The 11,918-nt window shown below is 40.9% G+C and overlaps 1 protein-coding gene across 6 annotated transcripts in view; it reads right to left on the bottom strand.

Annotated features, from left to right (window-relative positions):
- Positions 1-2,690: 2,690 nt before the first annotated feature.
- The window catches only part of si:ch211-207d6.2 (sickle tail protein), an 85,546-nt gene continuing 76,318 nt past the window's right edge, over positions 2,691-11,918 (bottom strand). For 3 of the 6 annotated variants that reach the window (XM_021613332.2, XM_021613333.2, XM_021613335.2), the window contains 7 exons: positions 10,437-10,693; positions 10,054-10,233; positions 9,608-9,727; positions 8,844-8,927; positions 7,043-8,746; positions 6,021-6,140; positions 2,691-5,367 (listed from right to left, as the gene is read on the bottom strand). In XM_021613332.2, coding sequence (XP_021469007.2) covers positions 4,819-5,367; positions 6,021-6,140; positions 7,043-8,746; positions 8,844-8,927; positions 9,608-9,727; positions 10,054-10,233; positions 10,437-10,693 — 3,014 coding nt within the window. In that variant the 3' untranslated portion in view covers positions 2,691-4,818. Of the gene's footprint in view, positions 5,862-6,020; positions 6,141-7,042; positions 8,747-8,843; positions 8,928-9,607; positions 9,728-10,053; positions 10,234-10,436; positions 10,694-11,918 lie in introns of all 6 variants that reach the window. The other 3 variants (XM_036985985.1, XM_021613336.2, XM_021613334.2) reach the window with 3 other exon arrangements.

Raw genomic sequence — 11,918 nt, 5'->3', positions numbered from 1 at the left:
AGACAAGTGCCTGGAGTTATCTCTTGGCCCCTCTGGTGGGTGAATAGCCTGAGGTGATGCCCTCAAAAACACAATTGAATTAGTGCCTCATCCAAGGTCGTGTGCCAGATACGCTTTGGGGAGCTGATCGCGTTACCAAAGATGTTGAAGTTTGGAAAACTGGAACCAAGTCATTGTTGGTGCATTGTGGATAACATTTTGGGTTTCTAAATATGCTTTGTGTCATTAAATATTATGTACTGTGCACAATGCTGTTATCTTCTACTGACGTTATAGAACTATATTTTGAATAACCTTCATTTCCCATACAGGTATTACTAATAACCTTGATAGGCCTACTGTAGTGGATCCATAGGTAACTATGAACAGGAGATCCTCTTTTTTGAGACCCTTGGGTTTTAAGAAATCTAGTGCTGTACAGAGATTCATAGTCATCTCAAAATAAACCTAGCTCTGTAATCAAACAGGGCGTACCAAATCAGTATTAGCAGAAATATAGGTTACATTTGCTGACAGAGGTGGGCAAGAGGAGAGATCCATAGTCCATTGCATCAAAAAATTAAGATTTTCACTACCTACAGTATGATGAATAGGTTTTAGCTAAAATGAATGTCTATATATGCCAGAGCTTTCCATTAGTTCTCTCTTAAAATGTATTGCATAAAGCCACTGTACTTGAACAAAGACTATATTGCACCCACTTTCATTAATTAAATAGAAAAAAATGTAATGTACAATTCAGTAATGAAGCATTGCAGCAGTTCCAAAACATCTTTTTTTACCATGACCCTTGAAGAGGGGTGGCAGGTAGCCTAGTGGTTAGAGTGTTGGACTAGCAACCAAAAGGTTGCAAGATCAAATCCCTGAGCTCACAAGGTAAAAATCTGTCATTCTGCACCTGAACAAGGCAGTTAACCCACTGTTCCTAGGCCGTCATTGTAAATAAGAATTTGTTCTTAACTGACTTGCCTGAATAAATAAAGGTAATGAAATAGAGCCTTTTGACTGTTTTTGTGACCCCCCCCCCCCCCCCCCCTCCAGAACAAACACTGATGGCTATTTTCCACTGTCCAGAGTGCCTGCAACTCCATAATAAAGATACATTTTAGTCACATGCACCAAATACAACTGGTGTAGACTTTAATGTGAAATGCGTGCTTACGAGCCCTTCCCAACGATGCAAAGTTAAAAATAATAAAATAGTAACATGAGAAATGAATAATAAAGTTACCAATGATTCTTTGTTTGCTCTCTGCAGTGCTGGCTGCTAAACATTGCTATGATGACCTATCTAAATACCAACAAAGGACAGCACTCACATGATGCACTTTCATTGATTTAGGGCAACAGTTAAAAATGAAGACAATAGATTTGACCACATTCCCCCCTAATTTATTTTTAGCCAGGACCGTAGATGGTGGCCATAGAGTGTGACCCACCATATGGGAAATATTGCTTTTACCCACAGTGGTCACCAACACTGGTCATGGGGAGCTACAGGGTTTGTAGACTTCTGTTCCTGCCAAATACCAACACTTTAACACTTGCTTTTGTTCCACTAATAATCTATGGTGTAATTTGTTCATTGTAAATCTTGTCGGCACTGGACATGTTGGCATGTTGATCTGTAGATATTTATTATCCTTACTGGGTTAACATCTTCACCTCACCTCGTTCATGCTCTGTGCTGTTGCCAAAGATCTAACAACATGGCAAATTTATTCACATTTCTAGTATTACTTACAGAAAACTACTTGGCTAATTTGGCAACCATACTGATTGACACCCTCATTACAGTAATTCCAATTAGAAATGCAAATTAGGGAGCCACATCTTTGATTAACTGACAGAAAGTTCCTTGTTGGTTTGTGGATGTCCTCCTAGACTTGTGCTGTTGATGTGACACTACTATAAAGCATTGGGAGAGATCATAATTAACCCTATGATGCTAAAGTGAGTTATTTTTAATTACCAGCCATCCGTCCCTCTGTGTTGCATCTCACAATCTGGACTCTCTTCAACTTTCCTGTGTTAAATATGATGCAGAATGATGATATGCTAATTACCGTAGATGGGCATTGGGATTCATTATGTCTGGAATTTACATGAGCTAATTATCATTTAATGAAACTAATTACTAATAATTTTACTAATTAAAAGGATGAGATATCTCATTATGTTTTTTTTTTCTTAGTGTGATTCCACAATGGACTGTGTGCATATACAGTATGGACAAATTGTTTCAGGAAATGTGTTAATGACATTCACTAACACATATTATTTGTAATGTCTAAATGTGTTTTCTTGTAGTTTTCTTTGTAATAACAATATCCTTTCATGACCTAATCATATGACCATTTAAATCGGTTTTAGAATTTCAGATTTTATTTTGGACTTTTGGACAAATGATTGCTTCAATATCATGGGGAGCTGTTTGAAATGTGTTTGATATAGACACAAATAATATTACATTTAGGTATAGCTATTTTAGGTAAATTATACAGAACATTTGAAAAATACTGGTATGCAAACCTGAGATTTGCTGTCTGGCTGCTCTCTTTCCTGTACAATTGCATGTGTATATTGACTTCTGTTGGGCAATAATAGGAAGCGCAAACTGATGTCAGTGAACCGATTTTCATACAATCACACAGATTAATATAACATGAACACATAAAGCATACAGCAAATCACTAACAGAAAGCCCTTTATTAGTTTCTCAACCTCACAAGCATTCAATTCTACAATACCTTTTTACAACATGGTTTACAGCTTTACAAAATCAGAGAACACTAAATATTTACAGAGTTGTGCAAACAATAGTTCTCTAACATGACAGATACATCTCTAAAATCTCTAAAAGGGCATGCATAGGAGTGAAGTTTGGCAAGTTAAAATACTTTTCTGAAGACAAAACCCTCTTAAATACATACACTTGCATGTAAACTTCTGTCACTAATTATGAATGTAAACACCAGTTACTAATATGAATATAAGTCAGTTGCCATCCCAAAGGTAAACATTACAATGTCCACATAGTGCATGTCTTAGATACATGATCTGTAAAACCAAACACTTTAGTACAAGCATGTTAGTACATCTACTGCCTTAAAAGGCCTCTAAACATTATTTTGCATGTACAGTAGCTATCTTGTTAGCTCAAAGATTTGGCAGTGCATCGGAAGCTTGAGAAATCACCAAGCATTTTGTTCTTCAAAGTTCCACTCGCACAACTCCACACATCTAAGCTCATTGCATAAGAGAGATGACATCTGAATGACTGATGCTAGATGAAAGTCTGCATCTATGCCTTCATCCACCATAGAAATGTAAATAAATGATTTGATTTCTTTACATAAATTGTTATTTTAGATCAAATCTTTATATTATTAAGTGTCACTCTAATTCGTATAAAATATAACACCATCCGTTAAAATCACAGATTTCTCACATCAATAAAAATGTAACTAGATTTCCAGCACCACTAAACTACATTAGTATTAACTCTAGAATGTTTGCACCTTTTTGTGTTGATCATTTGTAAAGCTAGTAGTTCTTGTGAATATGGTTATCATCATACAACAGGGCCATTCCACCAATTCGGTGCCTTTTGAGAAGTGTAACTTGGAAAAAAAAAAAACTTTTGATTTCACTTAATTTGTACATTCGGTCATAAAATGCACATTTAACTTCATAAAAACATGTTCACGTAAAAAAAAAAAAAGACCCTATAAGTGCCAAATAAAGTAACATTTAATCTTAAATCAGCCATTAATCCCCTTGTGAACAGGGGGAATGTACGTTTGTTGTGTGCAACAGGGAGTGGCAATTAAATGCAAGCTTCACCAAAACAATGGAATAGCTTAAACATTTCTAGCCTGTCTTATCTATGTGTTATGCTCGACCCCATTCAGTTTTCCACCACAAAACACCAGAAAATGGCCAAAAAGGGTAGAAACGGATCACCTGCTTTTACACCATGATTTGACTATGTTTTTTAAAGGAATAGTTTCACAATATTAAAAACAGATTTCAGTTAATGTAACAGGATTGACCTTAAAATGTTAATGTTTTGTCTTTTAGAAGAACCTCTCATCCAGAGTGACTTACAGGAGCAATTAGGGTTAAGTGGCTCCTCGAGGGCACAGGCAGAATTTACACCTAGTCAGCTCGGGGATTCGAAACAGCGACCTTTCGATTATTGGCCCATCGCTCTTAACTGCTAAACTTCTTGCCTCCAAAATGAGAGATGGATTTAAATGAATCACTAATCACATGAAATAAAAAATACTTTCCAGAAACGACTGTCAAAGCAACAACTAGGGCTTTACAATGACGGTGAAATTATGGAGGAATCTTTGGATTAAGTGGGTTGAAATCTTCCTAGAAGTGACAGGGTTGATGGAGGAACATGTCAAAATGCTGAATTGGCACTTTAGCAAACCTTTATTCATATTCTTAAAAAACATTGAATTCTCCATGGAGTCTATATTAAAGGGCACTTCATTTAATATAACAGGCCTTTACAATTCAATACTGGTGCACTTTCCTCAACTATACTTTATTCTGTTATGTAACAGGGGTCTGTGTGCTGCTAAAAGCTTAGCTTCCTCCACTGACCGACTGCCCCATACTGGGTTCGAACCAGTGATCCGCTGCTTCGCAACACACGTAACTGTCCTCCTTGACAATGTTCCAACGTGTTGAGCCACCCAAAACGTACAAATTGGATGGCTCCATCTGCAACATTTCAAGCAAGCTGTGGCATGAGTTTACGGTATGTTTTTAACTTTGTTACATATAGATATAAAAAGATAATCATATGTCCTTGGACAAAGAAGCTGCTGGTGTATGTGTGGTTTTGCTGCTGTATCCACCTTGCATCTTGTGTCCGGTGAAGCTGGGTATATGAGCAATGCGGTGGATACTCCTCGCACCTTGACTCATGGCAGTCGGGGAGAGGAGGGAAGGAGAGGGAGGGGAGGAGGAGGTGGAGGACGTGGATGTGGGGGACAAAGAGGAGGAGTTGGAAGAGGGGGAGGTGGAGGAGGAAGAGGAAGATGAGCAGTGAGAGAAAGGGCTGGGTCGGCCATTTTGGGTTTGTGATGAGAGGGAAAGATTTTGACGTCTGTCATTGAGAGAAGGGCTAGGAGGGACGAGACGACTCAGATTAAGAGATGGGATGAAAGATTTGTGTGAGGAGGATGGGGAGGAGGAAGGTGATTTAATAGGGTTAGACACAGTGTTTGGACCGGGCAATGACATATTTTTTCCAGAGCTATGACAAAAGGCTGGGATCTTAGAAGCAGGTAAAGCAAGGAAATAATGGTTACTATCCCCACCAGCTTTCTCAGCACTTCTGTTAGCCTGCGAAACAAAGATGGCGGGAGATATGGAATGTCAAGAAAGGCAAAAGAAGGGTTATTATACAAAGATAAATAAGCATCATGTTAGAAAGCAAAGAGGTGGCACTAAAATACACTAATTATAGATCATTCATAGAAAATATGAAGTCAGGAAATTATCTACAGGGTTAATGATGCCCACTAATTCACTAATTCAATGCACCAACTCATAACACACATGCAGTGTTTATGACATACATATCATGCTTCTCAGGGTGAGATAAAGAAGGTTAAATAATATTTGGACAGTTGACAGAGGGTGAGTTTATTTTGAAAATAGGTTCAGTTTAGTTGATTTAGTTTAAGGTTGAAGACGTTGAAAAAGTGAAGTGAATATATCCTTGCCAATCTTCTATCCTTGCCTCCACCTCCAAGTGAATTACAATTACATGGTGAGCATGCTCAAGGAGCATATAGAGGGGAAGAAGAGGGTACAGATGGTAACAGTCAAAAGGTCTTGAAGACATACAGTAGGAGAACAAGACAGAGAGTGAGTGGATTCAACAAACATTTCCTATAATTGTACAGTTTCCAAGGCTTCGTGTAAACTTCTCTAAATCATGAAAGTAGTTTCTCCAATACTTCATAACACAGGCCATCTTACAGTAAAACTACCTGTGGAAACTGCTTCTGAGTTTTTCCTCCTGGTTTGTCAGCTGACCCGGCTGGTTGCTGCCAGGACTTTGCAGACACAGAAAGTGACATTTGACTCGAAGAAGGAGAGCCACTGGTATTCTGTAAGTATTCAAAAACAGACAGAAATCATATATTAGGAACAGATTGTGAAAACACCTAAGAGCCAAAGCAACAACAACAGAAAAGACATGTATCCAGAGATAAGATGGCAGTATGCTTACAGTAGATCTGTGCTTCCCAAACTGAGCTACTAGTAGAGTTACCAGCTCCAGGGGGAAGTCTGAGACTGTAATGGGGGATTTTGTGTTGAGCTGTATTCTTTTTTTTAGTTTGCACTTATAGTTTCACATGCTGTTTGGACATTATTAGTAAAAGCAAATTAAGTTATTTTACTATCAGCTGAGAATAAATTAGCACCCTTGTAATTGATGGTTAAAAACAAATAATATTTATTTATGGTGTTGCGGTATGCCAGAGATGTTCTCATAAAGTAATAACGTTATATTGCCTGTGATTACAGGCTTTGGGTATATCTAGAAAGCTGCCAAGTCCAGTTAGGGGTCCTCGTTTTTTTTCTAAAGTTCAGGAGCCACTGACCCGCCTGCATCAACACTGAGAGCAAAGCATGCACAGTGGAACCATGGCCACAATATAAAGCCAGTCATTTTAAAGCCAGTCACTGTTCAAAGTCCACAATTAGGAAACAAACACACATCATAGCAACCCAGGTACCCTGGGACAACAATCATGTCAGCTGACACCACAAAGACAGCTTATAAGCAGAGGTAGATCCCAGCTGTATCCCCAGCAGCGCCTGAAAAACATGTTCATCTTTAGTGGTTAGAGGGAGAGAAGGTGGGAATCTACCAGGGACCCAGCCACCAGCCCAGCTCTCAAAGGGACACAGCCACCAGCCCAGCCCTCATAGGGACCCAGCCACCAGCCCTCACAGGGACCCAGCCACCAGTGCAGTGTTAGGGGGAAGGAGCTCTAAAAGAGACCTGTTTCTTGGAGCTGCTTGTGATGGATGGCCTGGGAAGCTCTGGTTTGGACTTCTTACTCTGAGAATGCTTCAGGAACTTTGAGACCTGAGGAGGGGCAGGCCTCTTGGAGGGACTTCTCTCTCGTTGGGATTTCACTGTGGCTGGAGACTCTTCACAGGAGTCGGTGTTAGGCGCTGCTGGGCTTATATTGTCCACAGTGATCTCCAGCTGTTTAATGGTCTCCTCTAGACTGGTTATGGAGTCGTAGGCATTCTTACAGATCTCCTCTGTCCTGCGTTTAGAGTTTGACCTGGTGAGAGTGCTTGGTGACGTGATGTTATTCACAGAGGTGAGGTGACTAAAGTCAGTTTGTGGTATGCTACTGCTGTTGATCTCAAACCTTTCGGTCTCATTCATGTGTCCGTCCCACTCCTCCTCGTCCTCATAGACCACCACCTGAAGTGTCTTCTTCCCTGTTTTGGTCCCAGTGCGAATCGCCTGGCTGATGGCTGCCAGCTTATTTTTGGGGAACTTGAATTTGAACTTCTTTTTGGTCTCTGGTTTGCTGGTGTTTGAGGGCTCTGTTTTAGACTGTTCTGGTAATGAGCACTCTGCTGTACTCTTCTGTTGCGCAACCACAGCAGGAGTATTATGGTGACTGGTTGCAGTGTTTCCTGTCACTGCTGTCTTGTTTGCCTGATGTAGATAAGTGTTAGACTTTACCTGAGGTACACTCGTCTCTGATCCTGCCTCCTCTGCTTCCTCCTTGATGCTCTCCTGGTGCAGCAGCCTATCCAGCTCCTCCTCACACTCAAAGATGGTGGACATACGCTTGTAGGCCGACCGGATGTCCATGGGCTCGTCGAATATGATGATCACAGGCTTCCTGTCGAAGCCACTGTGCTCCTGGCTGATACTGGTGGTGTCGTTCCCCACACTGACGGTCTGAACCTCGGACATGCTGGTACCATTCACTATCTCCTGGTACTCCCCAGTGGACAGAGCCTGCACTCTGTTGCTGGTGATCATCATGAAGGAGATGTTCTCAGGGGGAGGAGGGCCCTCCTCGTCTGGGAGGTCAGGGCTCAGGCTGCTGCCCTCCTCTACATACCGTGGTGCTCTGCTTCTGAAGGACCTCAACACTACCTGCTGGCTCTGGCTGTCACCCAGGCTCCTGCTCTCTGGTGGAGACCCTGGACTACCTGAAACCTCTTGGCCTGTACTACTCACAAACTGGATTACTGGTACTGGTGGTGGTAAAGATGATGATAGTGGAAGTGGTGGTGATGCTGGTGAAGATGGTGGTGGTGATGATGACGAAGATGATGATGGTTTACTGTTAGTAAGATAGTCTTGCTGAGAGGGTTCAGAAATGTCCTGCTTCTCTGCAGGTATTGGAGGAGACACAGGTTCAACTACCCCCACTTTCTGACACTGAACAGGATCCTTCCGGACATTCTCATCAACAACGCTCTCCTTCCCACTATCTTCTCCAACTGCTATCTTCTGTATATTAGGAGGACAATCTTGGCTTTCCAGCACTGAGTTACATGATACCAGAGGTGTTGTGTCTGCTATTAGTAACTCTGTCTGCTGGGAGTCAAGTGTATTTGAGTTTGCCACCTGTGAGGGGGACAATGTTCCCTCCCTGCCTTCCGATTGGTCTGTTTTTCCCGATGGAGGCTTCTCATTGGATAACTGTCCTGTGACATAATACATGACCTGGAAAAAAAAAATCAGGGAAATATCAACATCAAAAACATACAATATACTGTATTCTGACTGAAGAACATGGTTATTTGGGGAAGTTAAGACTTACCCTGGGACTCTTTGGAACAATGACAAATCTGTTTTCGTCAGTGTTGAGCACACTTTTCTCTTTACCCTTGTTCTCCTGACTCTCCTATGACAGTTTAGGAGATAACATCATTGCACAACAGCTCCGGGTTCAGTTTACATTTCAAATTACATTGAGGAGACCAACCTTGGCAGCCAAGAGGGCATGCTTAGAAAACTAAGGGAAATAGAGTCAAGCACAATGTCATAAGAGATATGCTACAAATGATCAGATGCAGATTCATTCACGGAGCCAGGCAAGAACACTGCACAGTGTGAATGACAAGTCTAATCTCAGAGTGGAAGGAAATGGAAATTAATTGAAGATAATATCACATTTGGAAATCAAGAGCAAACATTTTCCAACACCAAGAGACACCATACACCTTTTATATGAGATCAGCCAATTCTCTGAAAGGCATTGATAACATGACAGACAAGAAACACCAAAAGAAACACCAAACCTTCGGCCCCCCAGGCCATTCCAATAGCAATAGCTGCAATAGCTGAACACAGCAATGAGTGGCAGTCAGACCAGTGTTCAGAAGCATATTCAATCAAAAGCAAGCTTTAGATCCATGCTCAGACCAGATTCAGAGGCTGATTAAGCTGTAAGCACAGACAGTACTGACAGGCAGGCCCCAGATCAGATTAGTGTTAGAGGCCAGACAAGCAGTGAGTGAGTTACAAGCAGTGCATGCCTAAGGGGGCCAGAACGGGTTAGAAAAAGGGTACCACATCTGTTACCTTTGGGTCTTTGGGTGAGAGAGTGAGTTCTGGCTCTATCTGTCTGACTTGAGATGCAGTGCTTGTAAGGTCTATGACACACTTTGTGCTTACATCTCTAAGAGTGTACTTCTGAAACACCTGAGGAGGTCAAATTGCACCGATTAGATCACAGATCGTATTTCATGACAAGGCCTCTGTGGCTGTACAACAAAGGCTGAGTTAAATATCACAGTAACTGATGTATTAGGCAGGGCAGGGCATATTCTTGTTCACACAGACAAAACCCTTTCCTCCATTGAACAACAGAGGGAGACATGAACACATTTCCATGAGGTTTTCATAGTAATGCAGGTAAGATAAGACCACATACAATAGAGCTACTGTTTATGTTAAAAAAGGCTAAAAAAAATAGGCAAATGCTTTGTACATATTTGTGGTTTTACATGTGACTTGTGTATTTTTACCTGTAGTTCCTTCATGAATTTATCCTCCTCCTCATCATCATCCTCTTCTTCTTTGTCCTCCTTTTCCCCTGGCTCAGCTGAGGCTATAAAAACAGGAGTGGTTTGGGGCTTGGGCTTGACCTCTGGGGGCTGTCTGGTGGGTTTGGGACTGGGTTGAGGGACCACCGCCTCTTCATCATCCTGAAGGGGATAGTAACACACTGACTTGGACACTGGAATACTTGCCAGAGCAAAACTGGCTTAGATAAATTGCCACTGTATCCCCCACTAGGTCATGTGTGCATACACTACTAAAGACAACTATTTGACTGGCAGTGTTATGAGGTTATCCTGGGAGGGAATGCTGCTTGACTAGTGAAATTGCCAACAAATGAGTCGCACACCTGGGCGGTGGTGGCTTCCTTCCTGGTAGTAAAGATGACTTCTCCAGACCTCCCTGTGGTCAGCCCTGGGCCGGACAGTGAAGGGAAGAACCTCCGTGGTGGGGGTGGTGGAAGAGACTTCCCTGACTTCTCTGGGCTGTTCTTCATCTCTCTCTCCACACTGGGCCTGCGAGGCTTTTCAACCATAGACTTATGTGGTCGCTCAGGGCTGACCTGAACAGTCACCTCAGCAGCCACATCAGCTGGCTGAGTGGGTTCTGTCAGATGACGACACACAGACACAGAAAATGTATACTGTATGTAAAGCATAAATAATACATACACATCTTGACATAAGTTTTATTAAACCATGTTTTCCACCCCTTAGCACCCCGCCTGGCAATACAGGTTGGTTGTCAGTCCCCACCCCCCCATATCTCTATCTACCTGCCCCCTACCCCATATCCCCTAACCTAGGATGCTTTTACGTCCACCCCCCCGTCAACGAGAGAAAACCCTCCCCATACCAGCCCTTCCCTGTGGGCCTGAAAGCAATGACTAACAAAAAATATGAAAATAGGTACTGTATCTTAGGATGCTTCTTAGATTGATGACACTGGACACATAAGTATGTTTTAGTATTTAAATGGTAACTTTGAATAACATTACTGGAAAGCACCTGGTGTAAAACTACCTGAGGCTTTCTCGAGCACGATATATATGGCAGACATTTAAACGTCGACGGATAGCAGAAAGCACCTGGTGTAAAACTAGGCTTTCTCGAGCACGATATATATGGCAGACATTTAAACGTCGACAGATAGCAGAAAGCACCTGGTGTAAAACTAGGCTTTCTCGAGCACGATATATATGGCAGACATTTAAACGTCGACAGATAGCAGAAAGCACCTGGTGTAAAACTAGGCTTTCTCGAGCACGATATATATGGCAGACATTTAAACGCCGACGGATAGCAGAAAGCAAACCCCGTTTTGAATCAATACTGCCATCTATTGGTAAACATAATACTCAGCATAAATATTTCAGGTTACTACAGTGTGTATATATATATTTATATATACTGTAGTAACTGTAGTAACCTGAAATATTTATGTTGAGTATTATGTTTACCATATATATATATATATATATACTGTAGTAACTGTAGTAACCTGAAATATTTATGTTGAGTATTATGTTTACCATATATATATATATATATATATACTGTAGTAACTGTAGTAACCTGAAATATTTATGTTGAGTATTATGTTTACCATATATATATATATATATATATATACTGTAGTAACTGTAGTAACCTGAAATATTTATGTTGAGTATTATGTTTACCATATATATATATATATATATATATACTGTAGTAACTGTAGTAACCTGAAATATTTATGTTGAGTATTATGTTTACCATATATATATATATATATATATATACTGTAGTAACTGTAGTAACCTGAAATATTTATGTTGAGTATTATGTTT

This window comes from Oncorhynchus mykiss, chromosome 8, assembly GCF_013265735.2.
Source record: "Oncorhynchus mykiss isolate Arlee chromosome 8, USDA_OmykA_1.1, whole genome shotgun sequence".
NCBI lineage: Eukaryota > Metazoa > Chordata > Actinopteri > Salmoniformes > Salmonidae > Oncorhynchus > Oncorhynchus mykiss.
Note: the sequence above shows the minus strand (reverse complement) of the source record. Positions and strands in the feature narration are given on the sequence as shown.